This window comes from Miscanthus floridulus, chromosome 4, assembly GCF_019320115.1.
Source record: "Miscanthus floridulus cultivar M001 chromosome 4, ASM1932011v1, whole genome shotgun sequence".
NCBI classification, from domain to species: Eukaryota; Viridiplantae; Streptophyta; class Magnoliopsida; order Poales; family Poaceae; genus Miscanthus; species Miscanthus floridulus.
In genome coordinates, this window is record NC_089583.1 from 37,598,772 (window position 1) to 37,624,886 (window position 26,115).

General features: G+C 43.9%; 4 protein-coding genes and 1 pseudogene across 7 annotated transcripts; 1 reads left to right on the forward strand and 4 right to left on the reverse strand.

Moving 5' to 3' along the window:
• Positions 1-3,146: 3,146 nt before the first annotated feature.
• On the reverse strand, positions 3,147-11,725 carry LOC136549611 (uncharacterized). Of its 4 annotated transcripts, XM_066540948.1 has the most exons (7): positions 11,392-11,725; positions 9,973-10,721; positions 9,212-9,765; positions 7,881-9,107; positions 7,675-7,793; positions 3,677-7,573; positions 3,147-3,594 (listed from the first exon to the last, which is right to left on the reverse strand). In XM_066540948.1, exons 4-6 carry the CDS (start codon positions 8,134-8,136, stop codon positions 7,181-7,183), a joined length of 768 nt encoding a protein of 255 aa, XP_066397045.1. In that variant the 5' UTR covers positions 8,137-9,107; positions 9,212-9,765; positions 9,973-10,721; positions 11,392-11,725; the 3' UTR covers positions 3,147-3,594; positions 3,677-7,180. The 4 variants fall into 4 exon arrangements, with proteins under 4 accessions (XP_066397045.1, XP_066397046.1, XP_066397047.1 ...); XM_066540949.1 differs by lacking the exon at positions 9,973-10,721; XM_066540950.1 differs by lacking the exon at positions 9,973-10,721 and having other exon boundaries at positions 3,150-3,594; positions 3,677-7,601; positions 11,392-11,720.
• Positions 8,203-8,937, reverse strand: LOC136548398 (uncharacterized). Its single transcript, XM_066539945.1, has one exon. The coding sequence runs from the start codon at positions 8,935-8,937 to the stop codon at positions 8,203-8,205; it is 735 nt and encodes a 244-aa protein (XP_066396042.1).
• Positions 11,726-11,907: 182 nt separating the features above from the next.
• LOC136549610 (FBD-associated F-box protein At5g60610-like) lies at positions 11,908-14,091 on the forward strand (annotated as a pseudogene).
• A 294-nt stretch (positions 14,092-14,385) lies between these two features.
• On the reverse strand, positions 14,386-17,195 carry LOC136551344 (SNAP25 homologous protein SNAP32-like). The gene is made up of 6 exons (XM_066542913.1): positions 16,899-17,195; positions 16,233-16,759; positions 15,598-15,691; positions 15,367-15,494; positions 15,155-15,252; positions 14,386-14,782 (listed from the first exon to the last, which is right to left on the reverse strand). The coding sequence occupies exons 1-6, from the start codon at positions 17,161-17,163 to the stop codon at positions 14,683-14,685; spliced, it is 1,212 nt and encodes a 403-aa protein (XP_066399010.1). The 5' UTR covers positions 17,164-17,195; the 3' UTR covers positions 14,386-14,682.
• A 1,718-nt stretch (positions 17,196-18,913) lies between these two features.
• LOC136549613 (probable cellulose synthase A catalytic subunit 3 [UDP-forming]) lies at positions 18,914-24,608 on the reverse strand. Its single transcript, XM_066540952.1, has 14 exons — positions 24,347-24,608; positions 24,065-24,260; positions 23,715-23,920; positions 23,507-23,609; positions 23,259-23,421; positions 22,555-22,821; positions 22,134-22,479; positions 21,908-22,045; positions 21,667-21,792; positions 21,361-21,573; positions 20,967-21,258; positions 20,627-20,823; positions 20,194-20,544; positions 18,914-20,113 (listed from the first exon to the last, which is right to left on the reverse strand). The coding sequence occupies exons 1-14, from the start codon at positions 24,425-24,427 to the stop codon at positions 19,529-19,531; spliced, it is 3,264 nt and encodes a 1,087-aa protein (XP_066397049.1). The 5' UTR covers positions 24,428-24,608; the 3' UTR covers positions 18,914-19,528.
• Positions 24,609-26,115: the final 1,507 nt, after the last annotated feature.

Below are 26,115 nucleotides of genomic sequence, written 5' to 3' on the forward strand. Positions count from 1 at the left end.
CATGTCCACTGCACGATCAAAATCTGATTCGCAAAATCATCCGAATTTGATGCCCCATACAGCGGCGGATTCAACGGGGAGGGGGGTCCTACCGATACCGGAGCCCTGGAGCCCTATGAATTTTTAGGCAAAGTTTTATTGTGTAGGTGAGGCTGAGACTTAAGATCGAGCAGCAGTCGGAGGTATGTTGATGTCGCACTTTTGTTTAGCCCCCCTATAATTTTTCCTGAATCCGCCGCTGGCCCCATATATATAGTTAATAATGTTGATATGGACTATCTAGGAGACAAGAATATATGTTTTGTTTTTATCTCCCAAGAAGACGCCGACCTCGAGTGTTTGGCTCCTTGACCCTGATCTTCAGCTCGTCATAATCTTCTCTACATTGCCCATTGCTTTTGTTTGCATGAAAGAATCCAACAAACATAAGGAGGATATATCATACTCATTACTCAAGCTAATGTTACATAAGAGCCTGTTGGTAGAACTTCATCAGATTCTGATTCTCTATCAAATTTGATTCTCCGGGAGAAGTGATTCTCTTTGATTTTTTAGTATAAATTCTCAAAATCACGATGGCGAATCACTCCACAAAATCAAAAGAAGCTATCTTTTTCAGCTTCCATCCTCTTAGTTCATTTCAGATAATCACTTTACAAAATCAACAGAGAATCACTCTATCTGAAAAACTGTTTGGTAGAGCTCCGGTTGAATTCAGAAAAGAATCAGCTCTGGGAGCTCTGCCAAATGGAGCCTAAATGGTGACCACCAAAAAGGAAGAGGTATCGAGAAGTTGCTAGAGTAAGAAAAGGATACATTTATCCCTACCCTAGTATGCCCTCAGAGAGGTTGCCGAACGGGCGCTAACCATCTCGCCGGCTGAATCCCAAAATACGAGACAAAAAGGCTGCCTTGCAGCCGGATGCAAGCTGGGAGCTGCCGCTTCATTCTCCAGTGCTCGGACCCGACTACAAAATATTAATTGCTTGTGTAGTTGATGCAGCTGATCTCCCGGCCAACTTATTATTTGAGGAGACTATATTGCTTACTTTACGTGACATGGCATATGTATTTAGCCAGCAGCAAGCTAAATTATTAGCCTTGCTCGATCTCATGGGGTAAGTGATGAGATGCTGCTAAGAGCATGTCCAATAGCTCCCGATAATTCATCTCAATAGTATACTATTGATGATCACCAATATTGTATTTTTTAGACATGCCGCAGTATATCCCTTTTATATCCATCATCAAAACAGTGGTCATAGATGTAAGTTCTTAGACTCCTTTAAGTCTTTCTAAATCTCATTCTCTAAATCATTATTTGGAGAGTCATTCCTATAAAAATCGCTTTCTATATCTTTTCACTCTCCAACAGTTTTTCTATATCTCGTGCACACTTTAGAGCCATTCTCGTCTTCTATTTTTGGCTAGCGAAAAATTAAAATAGAAGATGGCTATATTTGCATAACCATTCAAATAAGTTGTTGGAGGGTAATTTTTCACTAAAATCTCTATTCCTAACATTTAGAAAAGGATATAGAGAGTCTTTTGAACAGCTTGGCTAAAATTAGTAGCCAAATTCTATTATTTAGCCATTTTGTAAAACAGAAAATTGGTCAAAAAAGAAGAGATTCACAACAACCTTGCTATTTTACAAAGTTAGATAGCGAGCACTCGTGGTTGGCTATATATAGCTACCGAAGATGAAGGGCAGACAACTTTCTATTTTATAAAGTCAAATAGCACATCTGTTGGAGTCTAATTTTTGCTATTATAAATTCTAAAATAACCCCCACAATAGGAATAACCAAGTTGTTGGAGTTGCTTTTAATTAATTTATTTTTCTTTTTTATTCCGCCCTTTACTTCCTTGGATTAATTGGTTTGAAGCCATTACAATTTTTAGATTTTTGAGATTTGCCATTACAATTCAGGTATTTGGAGATTCACCGTTACAAATCTAAGTGTCGCATACTTGCCATTGTGGACATATTAGGCGTCCTTGGACCCATTTACAGTTCATATGTCTACCGTATTTACCTATGGAGTCAACCATATCTTCGATTCGGGCCCCTCGACGAGCTCGACTGGCCTCGCCGTCGGCGTCGTTCTTGCCTGCGGGCACAGGGCGGGCGGTCCGGCGACGCTGCAGCGCAGGTGCGGACGGGCGTTGCAGCGCAGGCGGTTGCTGCGGCGCTGGCAGGTGCAGGCGGCCGCTGCAAGCGCTGCGGGTCAGCCTGGGTGGGCATTCGGTAATAACGAACCGGTCGGTTCGTTTGTTCGGTCACCACTGAAATTCGGTTCCTTAGAAAATAGGTATCGATCGGTTTCTTTTAAAAATTGATACCGAGAAAATTCGATTTTGGTACTTTTACTTTGGTTTCGGTATTTATCGAACAGTACCGAATTGATTACAGAGATATGTAATAGTAGGTTCAAAAGCTAATTTTGACATGATTTCATAGCGAATAATAGTGCAAAATAAATATACATACAAAAGTCCACGAGACTATAAGAGTGAGTACCACAAATACATAATATAATAGTCTACATTAGTACAATCAATAATATAACAATACTTAAACTTAGAACATTTCAGGTAATTCGGTAAATTCGGTTCCCCGAGGTAAAGATCCGAATTTACTTCGATAATTTCGGTTCCGGAGAATTAGGAGGATACCGAAAAAATCGATTTCGGTATTTTCGATTCGATTTTGGGTATTTTTTCTCGGTCGTCGGTATTTTTTTGGCCAGGGGCTAGCTGCGGGCAATCCGAGGAGAGGCGCCCGCGTACAAGGGAGCCGGACGAGCAGATGGCGCACGGGAGTCGACGGGAGTCGCGTGCAGACCTGCAGGGAGCCGGACGAGCAGAGGCGTGCGGGGGCGTGCAGTCCTGATTCCTGAAGCGTTTGTTGCCTGAAGCTGCTGAAATAGACAACATGTAACGCCTTTGTTGCCTGAAGCCGCTGAAATAGACAGCATGTAAATTCTTGTTTGCAGATTAATTTGCCAGCAACAACAGAGATGATTGCAGCTTCTTGTTTGCAGATGAATAGACATAGACATCATTAATTTGGACAGTATATGGAGAACAATTGCACAACATTTGGACAGTATATGGACACATTACACACTTCCTTTATAAATGAGTTTTTAGCTCACATAACAGAACACATGAGTGAGTCTGTAACTCACAATAAACATCCATACAAATAGAATTCTAAAGGAAATGAGTTTTCAGGTCGCATTTGACAAGCCATACAATAGAATTCTAAAGGGAGTTTCCAGCTCGCATTTAATAGGCCATACAAATAGAGTACAAAAGGGAGTGAGTTTTCAGCTCACTTTTAACAGGCCATACATAACATGTTCATAGCTCATCATTCAAGAAATCCTTCAGCCTTCTAACAACTTTTGGAGGTGGAGCAGCTGCTTCTTTCTTTTGCTTCTTTAGCGGTGTCTTCTTCTTCTTGGGTGTCTCTCCTTAGGTGTCTTTTTCTTCGTAGTCGCTTTCTTCCTCTTGGTGCCCTGAGATGGTCCAGCCTGTGAAGGTGGAGGTTGGGATGTTCCTGCAGTATCAAATCCTTGTGTTTGCCTAATAATAGTAGATATAGTAGCTTATTTAGACAAATTGAAAAATCAAAAGAAGGAATGAATTAGCCCAAATAAACCCTCACCTTGATTCTTGTGCAGCAGTTTGGTCATCGTAACCTTGCTCAGGATTTTTGCATGTTTTTGGCAAAGTGGCCAAAAGTCCCACACATCTTACACTTGACCTTCTTCATGTTGGGATTGTTTTCTAGGCAGCCCCTTATCCTTTGCACCCTTGGTCGCCCAGGTGGTCTCCCTAGCACTGGTGGGAACACTTTGAAACCGAGATCAACTTCAGGCCATTGGGATATATCTGGAATTGGCTCAACTCTACCTTCATATGTAACCCTGAACATAGTAACAGAATAATATAGGTGGACATAATCAGAGATTTGGAGGCCCCTATTGGATAATATCCAAGCCAAAGCATGCTTGCACGACTTCACTCCCTGCATAAGCACTTATGATTTTGCAAATCCATTATGTGCCTCTTCTGATTGTTCCAGTTATCAAGTATAGTAACCTCTACAATGTCATCATCACTGACAGAAACCTTTACAACTTTTAGATTATTACCGATGAGATTTAACTCTTTCAGCACATTTGGGAGAATGCCATCCTCCCACCGCCTATCTATTGTTTTTCTAAGTGTAGGATCTCTGGTTAGCCTAGATGGGAGTGAATAGGCCTGTTAAAACAAAACTCGAGCAAACATCAAATTCAACTCGCGGCACTGTCGCGCTAAGCCCACGGCACTGCCGGGCCAGAACAGCGGCAGTGCCGCACCTGCAAACAACTTCGTGGCACGGTTCAAAATATATGAATGAAAATTTAGATCGGAAACATTACTGAGCTTACTACAAGTATGTAGTTCACAGATCGACAGCACAAAGTGGTAGCACAAGTGTATGCAAGTAGATCGACCACAAACCATAAAAATCACATCAACAACAATATGAAATGCAATGAAAGTAAATCAAGCACAAGGTGACACAAGCATTTATCCCTGTGGTTTAGCTCGCCACCAAGGCTTGCCTAAGTCCACGTTGTTGAGGTTAGCCACTAAGCCTTAGGGCTTTGCAACCCTTCCTCGATTTCAAGTCAAGAGAGTTAACTCTTGAGATGAGGGGTGAGTTTACGAGCTTCAAGAGATGGTTACAAACCTCCTGAGGCTGCCACACAAGTTGGCAAGCTCTACAGAAGACGCTCTAGCCTACTAGGAGCAAGCTCCAAGAGTAACAAACACAATCCACCGGCTAAAACGTGAACCAAGTGCTCTTAGACTTTGGGAATCAATGGACCTGCTCTCTATTGGAGTTTTGGAGCCTTTTATCTCAAGGATTGATGGAAAATCACAAAGAAATGCATGGGAGCTCAAGGTCACCAATAGAGAAGAGAGAGAATGAGCAAAGAGCTGTTCTGATCAGTCTGAATGGCCAGAGGTGGAAGAAGAGCCGTTGGAGGAGTGTGTGAGAGGTATAAATACCCCCAACGGTCAGTTAAGTCACGACAGTGCCGCGGCTCAAGTGCGGCAATGCCTTTCTTTGGGTGCAGCACTGCCACACCAGGCCAGACAGCAAAGGTAAAAGCATTGAAAAACTGGCTATCTTGGCTAAGCACATGAGGATGTATGTGAATAAGATTGAGCACTTGGTTGCACACTTTAGCAAGTCTATTATGTCCTTTATAGTACGGCATTCCTATACTCAAATTCGAATTATAAAAGAATTTAAACCTCCTTTGAGTTTGATGTCGTCATCATTTGTAATTGGGGACTCCTCTATTTTGTATAACATCCTCGATTTTAAATTCTCTGCTTGTCATCTTGATAAATCTCATTAGTCCTCTAATTACGTGGTTATTATCATCAAAACCCACAATTAGGGCTTGATTGCACTTACACTAAGGTACCTCTTCTCCATTATGAGCTCTCTCAATCTATCAACTAACTCATGGAGGTTCAGTCCTTTCAATTTCTTCACCTGAGCATTGAAGCTCTCAGACACATTGTTAGTTAAGTAATCACATTTGCTATCTTCTGAGAAACCAGATCTGTACCATATTTTATTGTGATGCTCATCAAGATAATCAATTGCATCAGGAGCTAACTCAAAGATTTTTTTCATGTGCCACTTGAACCTATCTTCTGTGTAGCTTCCTGTAGTAGGGTACAAGTGATCAGCAAATGCATCTCCTAAGTAGTGCTTCATGAAGTTATTATACATGTCTCACACATTCTCTGTACTCAACTTGTGGGAACACAGCTCCCACTGCAGTCTCAAGCCCTTTACATGTATCTGTACATATGACAAGTCCTAGAGGGTCTCCTATCCCTGCACGTAAAATTCTCCATGAACCACTGCCAATTGTCTAATGTCTCTAAATGAAAAACAGCATAGGCAACATGGAACATCCAGTTATGTCTATCTACACTTGTGGCTGAAGCCAGCTGACCAGTATACTTTCCATTCAAACTAGAAGCATCTACACCTAAGAAAGGTCTACATCCTGTAAGAAAATCCACCAATGCATGGCTTTAGAGCAACAAAAATTCTCTTAGAACCTCTGTTTATTGTCTACCTCTTCCAGCTCAATCTGTACCCTACTGCCAGGTTGACTAACTTTTATTTGAGCTACCCAGTTGAAAAGCAACTAAAAACTCTCCTCATACTTGCCATGAATCTGATCTAATGCTAGCTTCATAGCAGACCAAGCCTTTGAATACTTTAGCTTGATACCATGGTCCCCCTCCAATTTGTCCTGAACATCCTTTGGTCCTTTTTTGGATTCTTCTTCAACCAATCGCCTAACCTATCTGCACACCAGCCCTGTGATGCCATTTTTCCTACTCTCAGCTTAGTGGTAGCACAGTTGTGCTCTTCAGGTAGCACTTTGATCAGCACAAATCAGCAAGTAATACAATTTAAAAAATTAGCAAATAATATAATGAAAAAAATCAGCAAGTAACATAAACAAAAAATCAGCATGCCACCCAAAGTTCAGCTAGGCGCTAGGCGAAATCTAGGCGTTGACCCATTGCCTAGCGCCTAGTCGGGAGTACTCGGTCCTAGGCGCTCCTAGGCGTTTTGGCAATATAGCCATAAATTATATATATATATATATATATATATATATATATATATATATATATATATATATATATATATATATATATATGACTATATGAGTCACAGTAATGAATAAGTAGAAAAAGAGGGCCAGTAGACATATCTGATTCCTAGCTGGCTTACTCTTGCTTTCTTGCATGTTCCTAGCTCCTGCCTCCTGCAACACATTTTGACAGCTAGTAGTTAGTAAATTAGTCAATAGACAGCTAGCTGGTCATCCAAAAAAAATAGAAAACACTAAGTTGTGACTTATCTGGATGATTTCAGCAGCTTTCCATCCATGAGCACACCATATCAGTAGCTGGTAATTACAATACAAGTGGATAGGACAGTAATACAAGTGCACAACACAATTTATAAATAAAGGACAGCACAAGCACATAGTTCCCTCACTCACTGTAGTTCAATACAAGCTGCACAACACAATTTATAACTAAAGGACAGTACAATACAAGCTGCAGTTCATATTTCTTCTTCACTGTAGTTCACATCCTCATCGTCATACTCTTCTTCTTCAGACTTAAATTCTTCTCCTTCATAGAGCTCCCTCACTCTTGCACTTCTACGCAGCTCAAGCTGTTCATCTGCTCCCACTGCCTCTCCAATGACAGACCAAGGTATCCCGGTACCTTCCATCTCATCTTCCTCCCCATCTCTAAGGTCAGCTAATGCACAATCATCCCCACCCTCTTGGAGAAAACCTTGAGCTTCAGTTGTATCACTAGACTGAAGTATCTCAGTGATTTTGTTTGACTTGATCTTTTCTCTCTTACTAAGCAACTTGGAGTTGAATTGGATATACACCAACTTGTTGAGGCGGGTTGTAGTAAGCCTATTCCTCTTCTTAGTGTGTATCTACAATTTAAAAAGAGCATTCCCAGTTCTACAATTAAATTGTAATGCTGCTGAAAGCCTGAAACAGAAATGTTCATAATGATAGGTAGTTAGGTACTAACCCCTTCAAACCCACTCCAATTTCTTTCACAACCAGATGAGCTTGATGTTAAAGATAGGATCCTTGTAGCCATCTTCTGTAAAGCTGGTGTTTCATATCCATACAGTCTCCACCATGATGCTGAAATAAAAAACACCTCTATTAGTTTAGAAAACAGCAAACAACAAACAGCCATGATCCATGCAAGCTTATAGAAAGTATCTCTACCTGGGTTGTAATCAAAGTTTTCAAAATTCTTAGCAAGCTTCTTGCTAAAGGGTCCTTCTCTATTCTGAAACTTCTTTAGTTCAATGTTGGCAGCCTGATGCTGCATGTCCTCATCATGATAATAAAATTTCTCAACACAAGCTATAAACCCTTCTGATATTTTGGGCTGATCAAAGATTGATGGGTCACTATAGCTATAGTGAGGATTCAGCAAATAGGCTGTCAAATGCAATGGAGAATCAAGTCTTCCATTCATCTTCTTATCAATAACAGCTATTACATCCTTGAACCGAGCCTCAACATTTCCAAAGGCCTCTTTGATCTATCTCTTTGCCTTTAGTAGTTCTCCATAAAGGAAACCCATGGATGGCCTCACATCCCCATCAACCAAACGGAGGACTTTGACTAATGGCTCAAAAACAGTCAATGTTAGCTTCACATCCTTCCAAAAGCTTGGACTCAATATAGTTGTTGTTGCCTCTTTTCCTTTCTTTGATTTCACATCCTTCAATGAGTCCCACCTACTATGAACCACCATCTTCTTTAACTGGTCCTTCTTCTCTTGCATGCTACTCAAAGTGAGAAAGTTTGAAGCAAACCTAGTCAGTCCTGGCCTCACTACCTCTTTCCCCTCTGTGAAGTATCTCAAGCACTCCAGTGTCCCTGTGTGGCCATAGACAAATATGGTAAATGCCTTTGCTTGGTCAACCACTTTCTTGAACCGAGTCATGTTGCCAATTCCTTGGAGCATAAGGTTGATTGTGTGAGCTGCACAAGAGGTCCAAAATATGTGTGGCCTCTTCTCTTCCAATAGCCTCTTTGCTCCCATGTTGTTAGAGGCATTGTCAGTCACTACTTGCACCACATTGTCTGGACCAATCTCTTCAATTGCTTTGTCCACAAGATCAAAGATGACCTCACTGGTATGTGAGACATGTGACATCTCCTTAGAGCTGATGAAGGAGGTTCCATCAGCACAATTGATGCACAGATTCATTATGCTTCTCCTCTTCCTATCTGACCAAGCATCAGTCATAATAGAGCATCCATTTTTCATCTTCTCGGCTTCACGCTCCTGCAGCAAACTCTTGGTTCTTTCATATCCTTCTTCCAACAACTTCCCTCGTAGTGCATCCTAAGTTGGAGGTACAAGTCCTGGACCAAACTATCCAATTGCTTCGCACATTTGCTTGAACTCATCATTGTCGCATGCATTGAAAACAATTCCTGCCAACACAACATTGAAAGAAGCATAATTAGTGTTCAGTACACGAAAACAACATCTAATGAACTTTGAAATGTAAAAACAGCATAGTATACTAGCAATTTACCATGTGTATAGGCCCATCTTGCAGTGTACTTATGCACCTCATTGGTTCTTTCTTTCCAAAGTTCCTTGTTCAGTTGTTGTTGCTTCAAAGAATCAGACTTGGTAGCTTTAGGATTAATAGCACGTGTCCATTTGTCAATGGGTCCTAATTTGTGGGGCTCTGAACTTCCAACACATGTAACTTCATCTGAATCTGTTCCAACCCTAGATACATGAACTTCCTCTCTAATTTCTAGCTCACGAACAGTCTTCTCCTCCCTCTTCCTTTTTGCATCAGCTAGTGCCTTCTTGCACTTCTCTTTAGCCTCCATAGCCTGTGGTGTTCTTGCTGTGCATTTCTTCACATTCTTTCCTTCATGAGCCAAATGCTCCTTCAACCTATGAATCCCTCCTCTCATCTCCTTGTCACAGAGCTTGCACTTCACCTTGTCCTTGTTGCTAGCATCAACAAGAACACCATAGTCCCATCCAACATCATCTGAGTTCCTTTTCAGGAGATTAGTTGCCTCAGTGCCTATTGCATCTGGTGCAGAAACACCTTGTTCTGTCGACATCCTACATTCAAATTTTGTCATCAGATGGAATACCAGGGACAGAGCCAATGGTTACTATTACTTGTAAGTTGTAACAAAGAGCATTGTCAGTGTTGCTCTCCAGGTCTGTTTTCAGGTATGTAAAGAAAGAGAGCATGCAGGGGAGATGAGCAGGGGAGGAGCTGCCGGCATGGGAGGGGAGAGGAGCATGGGAGGGAAGGGAGCTCACCTTGGGGACTTGGGGTGGGCGGCGGGGAGGGGTTCCAGTCGAGGACGAGCAGGACGGCGGCGTGCGAGTCAGGGACGAGCAGGGGACGAGCAGAGGAGGAGCAGGACCGGCGGGAGCAGAGGAGGAGCAGGGGAGGAGCAGAGAAGGAGCAGGGGAGGAGCAGGACCGACGGGAGTAGAGGAGGAGCAGGGGAGGAGCAAAGGACGAGTAGGGGACGAGCTTGGACGAGCAGAGGAGGAGCAGGACCGGCGGGAGGAGCAGGCCGTGCTCCCTTCTAATCCTCTCGCGCCTGGGTCTCGTGGCCGCGCGCGGGCCTGGCCGCGCGCGGGCCTGGCCGCGCGGGAATTCCTCCGCGCCGCGTCCACGCCGCCTAGCGCCGCGATGCGCGCCTACGCCCCTAGTCGCGGCGACGGCCTTCGCCCAGCGACTACGCGCGCGTAGTCGCCGACTAGGCGCCGCCTAGCCGAACTTTGATGCCACCTGAATTGTTTTATTATCATGCAGTCTTGAAGCATGTATGCGCCAAGGACAACCTGTGGCTGCACACTTTGCAATGAACCTTGTCTTGTCTGATTGCCTCGTGGAGCAAACTCAAAATCTTTCTTCACAGCATAATGCCCGATTGCTTTCCTGAATGATATGATGTCAGGAAACAACCCTCTCTTCACAATTTTAGGATTCTCATGATCATGAAGTACTTTAATCTCTTGAGGATCAGCATCATTCACCTCTTCCTCAAAAAATACCTCCTTCACCAGCAACATCATCAACAATATGATTAGAAAGGGGTGCATTATCATTTGGTTGTGGATTAGAAGATGGTTGTGCATTACTAGGTGGCACTGGAATATACATGTTCTCATCATCAATTCCCACATACTCTTCTTCATTATCAAACATATCAGCCTTCCTGTCAGGCTCTAAGTCATCATCTCCCATAGGATGGTCAGGGTCTAAATCAACATCATCAACTAAAGGATTCAGCTCCTCTGCAGCACCTACTGTTGCCGATTCAAACACCCCTACTGCTACTTGGCAACTCATTTCCTCCTTATACATGTCTGAATTTCATCAGCTAAGTTGACATCCTCGTTCAATCTTTTGACAAAGAAAGAAACTGTGACTAATTGGTTAGGAGCACAAACCAGTTCATTTGAAAGACTTTGCATCAACGAGTCTAATGTTAATGACCAAAACTCAACCTCGCACTTAATCACTCGGCCCTTTCTGTACGCTTTTCTACCATTAGAATCTGTTGACCAAAAGCCTTCGACCTTAACCACTAGCGAAAACAACTCAGCCCTACCACAAAGGGTTAGCACAAATGGAGCCAGAGCAAGTCAATCCTAGCGCAAATGAAACCATGGCCGATGAAACTCAAAGTGTCAAGCATGTAGGGTCTGCAGGGCCAAACTTTACCTGTTGCCGCCATCCTCCATCTCCCCTGTGGAAGGGCGGGGCTGTGCAGGTGACCCAGACATCAGGTCACTGCATCGCTGAGCACCGCAGATCCCGCAGCACCGCACGTCGGACGCCTCGCACCCGCACGCTGCACGCCACCTGCCTCGCGCCCCCAAGCCATCCGCCTCGCGCCCGCCCGCCGGCCCCCTTGCGCCCGCCGGCTGCCTGGAGCCCCCACGCCAGCCGCCTCACGCCCGCACGTCGGTGCCTTGGCTCACGCGGCACCCGCCTGAGCTCACCTGCCACGGCCGCTGCACATGCGCCGCCACCGCCAGCAACAAGTTGTGTGCGCTAGGTCTGGTACAAGGACGCAGCTGAATCGATCTAATTGCTGGACCTTATCCAGAGTGGTAAATATGTCCATACAAAAATACGGTACAGATACAAACTGCAGTTGGGCGCAAGAACGCTAGATACGTTCACAATGGCAAGTATGGAACACTGGAGGAATTGTAATGTCAATTCTCCGAATACCTAAATTGTAACTGAAAATTATAATGGCTTCAATCCAGTTAACCGTCCTCCCTTCCGTGTTCCACTCGTGCGCGACTGCTTCAACAGCCGTCGCTGGTGCCCCGTCTCTTCCCGTTCCGGCGCGTCCCCTTCCTCCTCCACATCGCCGGCGTCGGCCCTCCTCCCCGCCAGCAGCACGCGCTAGCGCCGGAATCGGCCCTCCTCCCGGCCAGAAGCACGCGCCAGCTCCGGCCCTCCTCCACATCGCCAGCGCCGATCCGCCTCCTCCCATTCCCCAATCCTCTCACCCAAACCCTCCCCCTCGCCAGCCGCCGCCCATGGAGGCTGCGGCCACCGCCAAAAAGCGCAAATCCGATCTAATCGAGGGCCAAGAACCACTGGGGAGTGGCAACGGCGTGGGCGAAAGCAGCCTAGACCTCATCAGCCGGCTCCCCGATGAGGTTCTGGGCACAGTCATCTCCCTCCTCCCCACCAAGGACGGCGCCCGCACGAGGCCGTCTCCCGCCGGCGGCGTCCTCTCTGGCGAGCCGCGCCTCTCAACCTAGGTGCCGACAGCGACCTTAGCAGCCAGGACCGGAAGCGAGTCGCCTTCGTCTCCAAGATCCTCTCCGACCACCCGGGCCCGGCCCGCCGCTTCGCCCTCCCCGGCCGCTACGCCAGTATCGACGGCTGGTTGCGCTCCCGGGCCCTCACCGGCCTCCGGGAGATCGAGTTTCGCTACGAGACCGAGAGCCCGCAGCTGCACTACCCGCTACCGCCGTCCGTGTTCCGCTTCGCACCCACCCTCTGTGTCGCCAGCATCGGCTACTGCGACTTTCCCAGAGAGATGGCGCCACTGCTCAAGTTTCCCTGCCTCAAGCAGCTCTCCCTGTGTTGCGTCTTCGTGTTGGAAGATGCTCTTCACAGCCTGCTCTGTGGTTGCCCTGTTCTTGAGAGCCTCTTGCTGGAGGGGAATGTCGGCGTTGGTTGCCTCCGCATTAACTCGCCCACTCTAAGGAGCATTGGCATCTGTGTTTCTTCTTGCTATGGTCGGATACTCGGATAGTAGAAAATCCTATCGAACTCCAAGATCTTATTATAGAAGATGCCCCTTGCCTTGAAAGATTGATCCCACTTTACCTGATCCGTGGTCCGTTAACAATACGGGTCGGGTGGGCGCCAAAATTAGAGATATTGGGCTTGCTGTCGGACGGAATAGCTAAACTCCATATTGGAAACACTGTTTTTCAGGTAGCAGCAGCCTTCAATTCTTCCATCTTGTATTCTGGATTTATATTTGCTAGTGACTAATTGTGATGTCTCCTGATTCTTGTCCAGAAGATGATTGCCCAAAGCTTGACAACCTCGATGTGTACTGTAAAGGTTTTGGCCCTTCACACTTTGGGGCCTAATCTGGACTTCAGTTGTTGACTTCCTCAAGTGTTTCCCCTGCTTGCAGAAGCTGTATATCGCGGTGAGTATTTGTCTTTGCTTGCTTCATGTGCCAATATGAACAATTGAGACATAATGTAATCTAGTGAGCTGCTGTGTGACATTGCCGACTGCTTAGTAACTGCTTTCATATTGTTTTCATTCTTTTTTATCCAGTCTAACTTACAGAAGAGTAGGAAAAATAAGCGGAGCTATAATCCACTGGATCCAATTGAATGCCTTGAGTCTCATCTTAGACAAGTGGTCATGATATATTATCAGGGCATGAGACCTGATGTTGACTTTGCCAAGTTCTTTGTTTTGAATGCAAAAGTCCTAAAGAAAATGGTATTTGGATCTAAGAACGACCGCAATGATAAGTGGATGGCTAATCAACACAGACGGCTTCAACTAGACAACAGAGCTTCTCAAGGTGCTCAATTTGAATTCAGAACAGGTTTGGTTTCACCCATGTGCAACAACCACACACACGATTTGTGGATGGATGATCCCTCTGTCAGCACTTATGCGGATGCTGCATGAAGATTCGATGCGCATTCAGAAGATCGTCTTATCATAGCCTATAATTTGTTGCTTTGCAGTTTTTGACATACTCTTATTAAAGTTAGTTCGAAACTGTGATCACTCTATTGAAGTTGCGAGCAGTATCAGTATGTGTAAATTCGTTGCAACAGCTAACTTTGCATGCCCATGTATAGAAGTCAATCTTTTGGAGCAACATATATACTGTTTTTATGGGGTAACAGCCTCAATTTTGTCCTTGCAATTGTTTGCTTACAAAACCATATGTGAATTTCTGGTGTTGGTTTTAATTTATCTGTTGCTTTTTTTTTTTTTTGTCTACACAAAAGTTTACCAATGTCAGCACTTTTAATTACCTTACTGACAGAAGCTATAGAAGTTTGGGGAAAAGTAAGACTTGTTTTTTTATTAATTGCCCCAACATATCTTAAGATGTTGCCTATATATGAATGGTGATTTATAAGATTCTTAAAATTTCAGATCAGCATAACTGAAATAAACATATGCTGTCTACATTCATAAATCGCTGGCAAAGTTTGAAGTTTCTACTTGATGATGGCGTGGAGGGTATACGGCCACAAATCACTATGTATCAGCATTATTTAACTGAAAAGAGAAGTTTCTAATCAGAAGCTCGTGCAATGCTAAAAATCAGAAAAAAAAAGAATCAAAACGTATAAAATGTGTCTAATACCATACATGCCGACATGTCCACAGTAACAATGCTGATCAAAATCTGATGCACAAAATCATCAGAATTTGATGCCCCATACAGTTAATGTGATATGGACCACCTAAGAGACAAGAATATATGTTTTTCCTTTATCTCCCAAGAAGACGGCGAGCTCGAGTGTTTGCTCCCTTGACCCTGAAGTTCAGCTCATCATAATCCTTCTCTGCATGGCCCATCGCTTTTGTTTGCCTGAATCCAACAAACATAAAGAGGACATGTCATACTCATTACTCACACTATGTTGCATAAATGCTACAGCTTGAAGCAACAATACTCCAAATTAATAATTTAATAACTAACGAAATTGCCATCAGCATTCAAACTGTCAGATAGTAATTCCTCTTTGGAAGTTGTAGATACTTTCTTGAGAACTATTCTTCACTACTTTTATATTAATATAATATAATGAAAAGAGTCGAAAACAAAGTGGAAGAGACATATACTGGTTATACATTAAAAATCATGTAATCCCATGCTTACAAATTGACTATACAACAGGAAGAAAAATAAATGAATTACTGACCACAAATCAGTCTAAAAGATAGCGAGATGTGACATTACCTCTCTATCTCAGAGCCCATGTCAACGGCCATCCCTTTCAGCTCGGTCAGTATGTCGCTTAGATCAGACAGAGCATCATCCTGCTTTGCCTTCTCCATCTACCAAAGAAACAACCAGATGATTATTATGGAATACACATGTAGGGCATTAGACGCATGAAGATTTCATCACGTGCGGGACATGCATTAGCTTCACACAAGTGTGTATAGTACCTCAACTTTCTCAAGTGCTGAAGAGGGTTCAGAACGGAATTGGCGTGCATTTGATGGACGTGGATGATCTGCCAACCCTAGTTTCTGCCTTTGCTCCAAATGACTGCCCTTCCTTATGAAGGAATCATCTGCATCCATCATTGCATCCTTTCAGTCACGGACAGCACCATAACCAATACCAAGCGGTACAAGTTTCTCTAGTCATAGTGCAGTCCAGTTCAAGGTAATTACCTCTAGATAGCATAGGGCCCCTGATTGCGCCATTCTTCTTTGGCTTCCACTTTTTGGAAAATAGGCCCCCAAGATCACCCAATAGCTTCTCACTCTGAAAAATTGTGTCAAAAAAGACAGAGCATATTCAGCACCAGTCACTAACATGTCGGCAATGTGCAAAGGAGCATCCATAGTAACAAGCATGTCATTGTTACGTTAGTACTTCCAGGTTTTAACCCCCTCTCCCTTCTAGAAACTACTTCTAAAGTTATTAGCCGGAATCCCAGCAGATTTCATGATTTCAGGGACTGTCCAATTCTGGTTTGAAATTGGGAGTGCTGTGATTATCTCCCTACTTCAGCAGAACTAGGCTCATTAGTATAAGAATTTTTTTCATCCTGACTTGCCATGTGCAAATGGAGCATGAACATGCAAAAATGTTGGCGATGCAGGTTTAAATTTGCCTCTGTAAATTAGTCAGTTATCACCCCCTCTTCATGGATTTCAGGATTTCTGAAACTGTCTGGATTTGGAAGAACAGTAGTGACTACCTCCTGTTCAGGCGAACAGAACTAAGCCAGGAGTACAAACAATCTCATAAACTAATACCATATCGCAAATCAACAGAAGAAATTAGAAAAGGCTGTCGTTACCCTGGAGAGATCCTGGTCGATGTCGACAGCCATCATGTGCGTGCGGTGGATCTGCTGCCCCTGCTGGTGGACGGTGACGAGCGTCTTGGACGCGGTGTCCCGCATCTCCTCGGCGATCCTGACGCACCCCTGCGCGCGGCGCGTGGTCTCCTCGGCCTTGTACGCCGCGTACCCCTCCAGCTCCTGCACGGACTGGCCCTCCAGGCCGCCGGCGTCGCGGAAGTCGTTCCGGTAGTGATGGTTGGTCGAGGAGGAAGCGAAGAGCCCGGCCCTGTCGCCGCCGAAGAGAGAGGAGCCCCGCCCCTGCTGTTCGTCCGGGGGAGGCACGGAGGAGGCCCGCGCCGGCTGCCGCTGCTGCGGCTTGTCGTCGTCGGAGTCGGAATCGAACGGGTTCGCGGCCTTCTTCTTGGGCGCGAAGAAGGATCGCTTCCCGCTGCTCATGGTGGCTGCCGGCTGGAGTACTGGTGCCGCGGCAAGTAATCGCGATCGGGGTTCGGGAGTGGCTGCTCGTTCGTGCTCAACCGTTCCTGTGGGGAATTGAATTGAGGAACCAAATTTCATCCGCCATACATACATAATAAATAATTGAAGGACCAACTCCCATGAACTGAAATAAAATTCTCTCACGATATAAACAAAAACAGATCAAAGGATGAAGTCGAGCACCTGTACGGACGGACGAAGGTGGAGAAGATCGAGAGATCGGCGGCTGGGAATCGGGCAATGAACTGCGGCACACCCGAGGAGGAGGATGAAGCGTTGGCGGCGCCGGTGGGGATATAACAGTTAGCCGAAGACGACGAAGAGCAACTGCTAGGATATACCACCGTGCCCTGGTCGTAGGGGAATGGGGATGCACGCGAGCGAGGACACGGTCGCTGGAGCTGGATGGCGTGCGCCCTGACAGCGCCCGGCTCGTTTCCATTTCCATCCGGCTTCTTCCGGCTCGCGCACACACGCTTCTTGTCGTGAAAATTATTACGTACTAGAAAGAATGACTTGTTGATTGAGCGGGCGACTTTTCCCTCGTAAGGACGCGGCGGCGGCCCGGTCAAGGGCGGCAATTGGTGATGGCGCTAGGAAAGCTGACGTGCTTTCTTGCTGTGCTTTGCTTAGCGCTGAGCTAAGGCCCTGTTTAGATTTCAAAAATTTTCAACTCAAAGTGTCTTATCGAATCTTGCGGCATATGCACGGAGTACTAAATATAAACGAAAAATAAAACTAATTGTACAGTTGGGTGAGAAATCACGAGACGAAACTTTCGAACCTAATTAGTCCATAATCAGACACTAATTGTCAAATACAAACGAAAGTGCTACAGTAGCCAAAACTAAAAAATTTTGCCAACTAAACGCGCCCTAAATTGTGGCCTTATTATGTAGTTATGTTTCACTAGGTTAAACTGTGGACACCACATCACGTGCTTTCTTGCTGTGCTTTGCTTAAAACTGACGCCCCTATTTCATTTTTTCGGGATTTCTTATATACTGAGTATTACCTGAATTAGTAAATAATGTACTTATTGGTAATTGTGCAAATGGTACAGATATTTTTCACCTATATCCAAGTTCGAAACCATTTGGAGTTCAGATCCATCGTTCGAGTCTGGATATTCAATACCCGATACCATATTCGTATCCAAATACTCAAATCCATATATTCAATATCTGATACCATATCTATATCCAAATACTTAAATCCATATATTCAATACCTGATGCCATATCTGAATCCAAATACTCAAATCGATATACATGATGTCAATATCCATTGGCAACTTATCCGCCATAGTTGACCATTATCCATATTCGAATCTAAATCCAAGAAATATTGCATCCATTAGCATCTTATCCAACATAGTTGACCATTATCTTTATTTAAATCTAAATCCAAGAAATATTATAGTTATCTGTATATCCGACTGTTTGCACTCCTACTTAGAGCATCTCCAGCAATTCCTCAATAATTTATCCCCGATACATATGTATTGATATAGTTCAATTATTTTTATGAATATTTGGGGAGTTGTTGCAGCAATACCCAATATATCTCTCATAATACCCATATGGAAGGTGGGTTCCACAGAGATGTAGAAGAAAAGATGGCTGAAAAATGATAGTTAGCATTTGTTTAAAAGAATGATAGTTGTGGTGGTCCTTATTGTATTGGGGGAGATACAACTCCCCCTTTATTCGAGGGGAGATGGGGTAAATATCAGTGATCACAAAAGAAAAAAAGGAAAGATATTGAAAAACAATTGGACAAAAAAGAAAAACATAAGTATAGTTGTTCCGAATATGACAGTTTTTTTGGTTTCCAATATGATTTTTATTGGAGAACTTCCCAATGACAGTTCTGTGTTTCCCAATATGACAGTTTTATTGGAGAACTGCCGAAGCAATATGACAATATTATGTTTCCAATATGATTTTTATTGGAGAACTTCCCAATGACAGATTTATGTTCCACAGTTTTGCTGAACTGCCGAAGATGCTCTCATGGGACTATATTTGAGTAAAGAGATTTGAGAGTCTCCAACATTTAAGGACACGAGTAGACATTATTGAAGCAAGATTGTTGCTCCCCGATCCTAAAATGTAGGATTAAAAAAATGAGACCCAAAGAGGGGCCTTGCTGGAGTTATTCAATACACATATAGAACCATAAAAGATATTATATCGTTCGATAACCATATAGCACGGCATTATATTTTCTGTATCTATCACATTCAACCTTTCTATGAAAATTTCACAAAATCAACTCCGACGATTACAGTACACAACAAAAAACAGGCACCTTTACATACTTTAATTAACTATAGATTAATACTAATACTGTCTTTCTAGTATAGACGAACATGTAATGAACAAGCCCTTCCAATGAGCAGGCATACATAATTCGCTACATAAATACTGTGCAGGTTGCTCTGTTCCACTGGCAGATGCATATTCCTGCCTGCCTTTATTGAGAACTAAGTTTGTACACGGGAGCAGTGCAGAATCAAAACACCTTGCTGTTCGGCTCGCCCGATCAGTTTTGCGCCCAAGTAATAAAGAATACTGCACAATCAAACACCTTATGCTGTATTCCACGGCCCAACTGCATAAGGATTGCCGCAGCCTCCATTTCCCCAGTATATCTCCGATATTAGGTGGAGGTGCCACCATGGATCAAAAGAAATGCGAGACATTTCATGTCTCTTATCTACAAAGGGGACATTGTAAATATGGGGACAAACAATGGCAAAAATACTTCTTCAAGCATACGCTGATTGGGGGAGCTGATGTGCTGACATCCTAGTTGCAATCCAAACCACACTCCTCAAGAAGTGGACCATCATCCTTTGCAAGGAAAGGATCGATCCGAACCCAAAGGAGTGAGAAGATTGAAGCCAGCAGAATGGACCAGACGATGACAATTGTTGGTGTCCTGTTTTGCCTTCCAACCAAACCTTTGAGGAAGGGATACAGATGGACAATCACCCAAAATGCAAAGAAGAGCTTCCCAAAGAGGGGCCCCCATGACTCATATCCATTATTGATTGCATTGGAAACGCCAGCGACCACACCAATGAAGTTCAATAGGAGCAAAGTGGTAGGAGGTATCAATAAGGTAGTCCATTTGAATGTATACAGCTCTGAGAACTCCTCATCATCTCCACCCTTTGATGTCACAGTGAAGCTTGTATCAACACCAGCTATGACCTTGAGAAGTCCCTGGAACACAGCAAAGAGATGCGAGGACACACCTCCAATGACCCAGAACTGCTCATTTCTCCACCAATCATCAATTCCAACACCACTCCATCTCATTTCTAGGATGCTTGTAGCAAAAATGCAAATAAAGAGTGACATGAACCACAGGCTGGCAACATTATTCAACTGCAGCAGATGAAACAGTGAACATAAGATCCAGGCATTCCACAACATACAAAACTATAATTGAATTAGCTTTTATTTACCTCTGGAGTGATAAATTTCCCTGTCAATAAACAGATGGCAGGCAATGTACAGTAAGCCAAGAGGGGAATAGATGTCCAAGGATACACGATGGAGTTGGTGTAGGAAAATCTTTCCAGAAATTTCAGGCCACCACCATACCCATACCAAAGAGGGCAATGATTGCTGAAGAAGATTTCAATAGACCCAAGAGCCCAACGAAGCACCTGGTGAAGACGATCGGAAAGATTCAGAGGTGCAGAACCTTTGAATGCAACCCGTTTAGGTATGCAGTAAATTGACCGCCAACCATGACAATGCATTTTGAAACCAGTTAGAATATCTTCTGTAACTGATCCATAGATCCAGCCAATCTGAAAAGAAAAATATCATATGATTAACTATGTAGCATATGTTTTGACTCATCAACCAATAACCACAAGCTCTAGACTTTACCTCTTTTCCCCAGTCCGTCTTGTCTTCATAACCACAACTAATGACATGTATAGCTTCTTTCAAAAGAGAAGCAGGACTTGCACTCTTCAAGGTTCCACCATTCTCGAGAAGTGTGGATGTAACAAAGACAGAAGACTGACCAAATTTCTTTTCTAATTTTTGTTGATTTACAATACCAGCTTTTTCATTCTCAGCTCCTACAGGGAACAGCACAAGGTTAGATAGAGATCACAATGAAGAAGTTTCGGGGTTTCCCCTACTGTATTCCCCTCAAAAAAAAAAAAAACAATGGAGAAGTTTCAAGAATAACTCAAGTGCTTCTTTGAAAGCTCACAGTTACCTGGAGCAGCTTCATCAATTTCACCAAGAGCATATGCAGGGGATTGATTTTCTTCTTTCTTGAAAAATAATAATTTTTTCTTCTCCGTTTTTGGTTTGGTAGTCTTCTTCTTGTGCTTCCTATTACCAAAGCAGCAACAGCAAAAGCACCACTTCGGCCAGCAGTTGCAAGTCCTTGATGGTGGCTTCTTTGTTTTGGGGGCATCATAACCATATAATGCCTGCCTTCTAAATACACATCCAGTACCAACATAAATCGGACCCTGAATACCATCCAAACCTTTCATGTTGATCTGCACAACACAAATGTTAGTAAAACATTCATAAAGGAAAATATGTATCTCAGAAATGTGTAAACAACAGAACATCTCAGAAATATGAATGCCAAATCTTACATCGAAAAAGACAACATTCCTGTTAGCATATCGGTCATGGCGATCAATCCCATCAAATCTTTGAGGGAACTGTACATAGCAAACTTTCTTTCCTAGTAAAGGGTCCATCATAAAACACATTGCTTCCTTTATAGCCTTGGTGTTGTTGATGTAGTGATCACAATCCAAGTTTAACAAATATGGAGCATTTGTTAGTACAGCAGAGACTCGGACCTGTGATACAGACAAACAAAAGTAATTAAAACCCCATTGTATCCCATAGGTTATAGAAGACAGAAACAAATGATTCAAAGATGTAACAATTACCAATGCATTCATAGCACCAGCTTTCTTATGATGGTCATAGCCTGGTCGTTTCTCTCTTGAAACATAAACCAATCGTGGCAGTTCATTTCCCTCACAGTCAAGACCTCCACTTTGGCCAAGGAAGACCTATTTGTACAGAAGAATTAACTTCTCTTGTCTTGGTGATAAGAGACAGGAAAATAAATAGATGCTTGAAGCATGCCACAATAAGTACTACGTAGCAACAAACCGTAAGGCTTACCTGAATCATTCCAGGATGATCACGAACATTGTTTCCAGGCCAGGGGGTTCCATCTTGCATTGTCCATCCTTCTTCAGGAACTTTCTGTGCTTTAGCAACCAAGGCATTGATTCTGACCTTGAATTCCTCATACTCCCTCTGAAAATAATCCAAACTTGGTTTAATTATCATACTCTTAACAAACAGGATAGCAGATAACACATTAAGAAAAGGACAAATAAGGCACCTTCATTGCTCTCCTCTCCCTAACAAAACTTGCTGCCACCTTGTCTTTCAAGTAGTCTATCTTCTGTTGGAAGTACCACTCTGGAGCGCGAGGTTCAATATTGTACCTTTTGCAGAAAGGAACCCATTTCTTTGCAAATTCAGATGTTTCAGATAATGCTTCAAACGTTAGCATTGCGGCACCATCATCAGAAACATAGCAAGAAACCTTATCAACTGGATAATCCACCGAAAGGATAGACAGAACAGTATTTGCTGTGACCAAAGGAGGTTCCTTCAAGGGATCAACTGTACTGACAAAAAAATCAATTGGAGCAAGTTGAGATGGCTGGCCTTCCTTGTCGAACCTATCCAGATAAGCAATTAGTCACAAAACAACAGGAAGAGAAGGCAAATATTAGCAGGTGGCAACAGCAACTAACCTCAGTGACAGCCGGTCTAGGTAAGTCTCTCTCTCAATAGGGAACCACTTTGGGAATTGATCAAGAATCCAAGACATGGCAAACCAGATTTCACAGATAACCGATATGAGCCACAAAGCAAATGCATCATTCACCGGATGCATCACTCGGTAGTGGAAGAAGAACCCCAAAACCACAAGCCGAATAATGATAATCATCCTATATGGATTGATCTGGCTCGATGGAATCGGAATTTTCCTGGACAGCGGTTGTCTTGCTTCATCCATTCTGGTAAAGAAAGAAAAAAACAGCTAAAAGTTAATACTTGGGTCTAGTAGCATGTAGCAAGACAGGAGAAAAGATCTGCTTCTGGAAATATCAAATGGAAGGTGACGTGTAGTAAAGATACATGCAGGCAAACACGTTAAATTTTATAGAGCACATACTATACTGGCCTATCGTGCACTGCCATCCTTCAATCATGCAAACAAAGGCAAAATTAAAAAAATATGAATCCACCAGTTTCTTTCGTTTTACTAAGAAAGTTGGAAGCGTTACTTCTTTTTTTTGCGAGTGATAATTATGACAAAGGGAAACAAATGGTATCCTGAACAGAGCATGGACTATTTTAGAAATTAATTTGGATGAATACATGCAACCAAATAGCATAAAGCATTAAAGATACATAAAACTAACAGGGACCAAACAAGTTTTGAGGGTCATACAGTGGTAGATCAGCATCGTCACCGTCATCACCACCACCGTCATTCCTCGTCTGGTGCATCCTCTCCTGCCTCTGCTTCCAACTCTCCATCCGCTCCTTCCAAGCAACACTACCATATCCATATGCAGCAAGATCCTTGGATGGGTCCATAGACCTGGGTTGCACTGGAACACAACAACCGTTAATCAATTAAATTCAGGGCACCATGACCACAACTAAGTTTTGGCTGATGATCATCCAAATACACACCAGGTAAGCTGGGATCCGCATAAGGAAGCGGATGGATCCTCTTTCCCCCACCACCCATGAAAGAAGGCACGAGTGCGTGCTGCTCCGGTGGGATGTCATCGACCTGCAATCGCACCAGAAACAAGCAATTGAGCCATTGCCACACCAGTAATCCCACATACGGAGGTGGCAAGGGAACAGTGATACTTGGATTCTGCAGTACTAGTACCATCTGCCCGTTGGTGAGGAGTGGAACATTGGGGTTGAGCTGGAAAGGCTGTGGCACGCCATTAGGGTCACCTCCACGGCCGTAGCTCATGTGGCCGTAGAGCATGGACTCGGCCACAGACTGCGAGTCATGGCCGTTCCAGTTGAACTCGTTGTCAATGTCATCGACGCCGTCCTCCTCCTCATCACCGGTCACACGCTGGCAGCCTGCAAACAAAGTCCCGCACCGCACATCGGACGAGTTGAGTGAGCAATTGAGACAAGAGAAGAATCGTCGAAAGCCGCGCCCCGAGTAATTCATCGGCGCCAGGGTGGAGCTGCATTTCGGTGGATGGAGTTGGGGACACCCACCCTTGAGGCGCTTGTATCGGGTCTTGCACTGGGGGCAGTTCTGCGTGCCCTCCCGGCGCTCGTACTCGTAGCAGTCCCGGCAGACGGGGAAGGCGCACTCGTTGCACGCCACGAAGGGGTCCCCGCCGGGGGCAAGCCCGACGTCGTCGCCGCAAATCTGGCACACCCGCCCGTTCTGCTCCCGCAGCGGCTTCGGCTGCACACACATATAGAAACCAAAAAATCAGCACCGTAACGCTCGCTCCTCTCGCAAGCCAGACGGGAATTGAAGCGCGCACGTACCCCGGGATCGCCGTCGCGGCGGATAACGACGAGCTCGTTGCGGTTGTGAGAGCCGGCCACCAGCCCGGCGCTCGCCTCCATCGCTTCCTCCCCTCCTCCTCCTCCTCCGCCGCCGACGAAGGCGCAGGATACTGACTCCTCTCACTCTAGCAGCAGATCTCCATCCGAGTGATTCTCACCGAGCGCCGCGCCGCACCGACGAAGAAGAGAGGAGAGGAGAGGAGAGCAGGAATGCGTGCCAGCGGCGGCAGCGTCGGTGGGAGGGGAGGGGATTAGCGAGCGGGGGATTTTTAAAGAAAAATTGGGGGAGGAGGAGAGGAGTGTCGGTGGGCGCAGAAAAAGGTGGGGCCGAAAAGAAAAAGAAAAGACGGCCGAGGAAAGGGCCGCGCCAACTACTAGCGTTGAACTGGACAAATGAGAGGTAATTTTGGGATGAAAAGCGCTACCGAAAGTTTTGCCGCGTCAAAAATCACAGGTGTTTTTATGGAGCAAAACCACAGGTGGCTAAGGCACATCATCAAGGGCTGAAACGACACGACGAGGTCAATCCGGTGAACAAGAAACAAGCAAAGGAGCGAGAGATGGATGCATCTCACCTCAAGGGAAACCATGCCATGGATGCCCATCCAATGATTTCAAGCATCTTATTTTGGTTCATATTTACGGAGGAAATCCGTCTTTCGAAAATTAATACGACAATGTTTGATTATATTATAATAACTACTAACAAAATCTTATTGATTCGCACTGAAATATATCTAGTAGTCAACGGTAGCGCCAAGATATAGTGACAACAACCAGAGACAACGGTAACGTAAGAGTCCGATATCTTTTCCTTACAAAATATTCACTGTTCCTCTAAAATTTATATCTAGAAAAAATATATCACCGTCCTATTTGTGACGAACCTGATATAGAGCTAGAAAATAAAAATCAAAATATGACCGAGAAAAATAAGGACATGAGCATTCCTCCATGTTAATCGTGATATATATTCCTTGAGACATCTTCATTATTGATCTACAATTTAATTTAATATTTTACTATTTCTAACTCAGCACCAAATCGATGTTATATTACTATGTCGTACTTAAATGGTTTTTCGCCAGTAATCTTGATTAGAAACTATAAATATAATCTTAATGATTTATGCAATTATGCCCTATACGACCTCATTGACATGCTACTAGAAAAACATCACTATGTTTGAAGTGATGAACGTGGGACAAAACAGCATCAGCACTAGGCTGAAAAAAAACCATGACAACCGAGGAAATTAAGGCTATAGTCAAATGTTAAAAACTTTTACTGCTAACCTGGACAATACTAACTCAATGTTATTGATTCGTGCCTATGCCTTGTGGTATATCTAGAGGGATATTCTAGGCTGCGATGACAAATGCTAGATAAAAAAAATTGTCAGCGCTAGCACCACGAGTCCACGACATAGCGAGAGGCGAGAAGAGACGAACAAAACCACTCTCTTTCTTGTGAAATGTTCATTGTTGATTAAAGATTATCTAAAATATTATTATTATTATTATGAAGTAGTGACAAATGCGATATAAAATAGCAATCGTCAAGAAAAAAGAACAAAAAAATAAGTACATGAGCATCTCATATTTTGCCTTTTCACTGCACCAAATTACTATTTTAGAAACTAAGGGCCTGTTTGGCTGGGCTCTGGCTCCTCTGAAAATAGCTCTGGCTCTAGCTCATCTGGAGAAGCTGAAGCCATTCTGAAAAACGTTTGGCAAAACGGCTCCTTC

Excerpts from the sequence above, each read along its gene's own strand:
- LOC136549611 (XM_066540949.1), bottom strand. The coding sequence starts at position 8,136 with ATGAATGGAAGACTTGATTCTCCATTGCATTTGACAGCCTATTTGCTG. Across the intron at positions 7,794-7,880 it reads AAACTTTGATTACAACCCAG|CATCATGGTGGAGACTGTAT; the intron begins GTAGAGATACTT and ends TTTTTATTTCAG. Across the intron at positions 7,574-7,674 it reads ATTGGAGTGGGTTTGAAGGG|ATACACACTAAGAAGAGGAA; the intron begins GTTAGTACCTAA and ends TTTAAATTGTAG.
- LOC136548398 (XM_066539945.1), bottom strand. The coding sequence starts at position 8,937 with ATGAAAAATGGATGCTCTATTATGACTGATGCTTGGTCAGATAGGAAG.
- LOC136551344 (XM_066542913.1), bottom strand. The coding sequence starts at position 17,163 with ATGGAAATGGAAACGAGCCGGGCGCTGTCAGGGCGCACGCCATCCAGC. Across the intron at positions 16,760-16,898 it reads ACCTTCGTCCGTCCGTACAG|GAACGGTTGAGCACGAACGA; the intron begins GTGCTCGACTTC and ends AATTCCCCACAG. Across the intron at positions 15,253-15,366 it reads CAGCACTTGAGAAAGTTGAG|ATGGAGAAGGCAAAGCAGGA; the intron begins GTACTATACACA and ends TTTCTTTGGTAG.
- LOC136549613 (XM_066540952.1), bottom strand. The coding sequence starts at position 24,427 with ATGGAGGCGAGCGCCGGGCTGGTGGCCGGCTCTCACAACCGCAACGAG. Across the intron at positions 23,610-23,714 it reads TCCTCACCAACGGGCAGATG|GTCGATGACATCCCACCGGA; the intron begins GTACTAGTACTG and ends GTGCGATTGCAG. Across the intron at positions 21,574-21,666 it reads CTGGTGCTATGAATGCATTG|GTCCGAGTCTCTGCTGTACT; the intron begins GTAATTGTTACA and ends TCTGTATCACAG.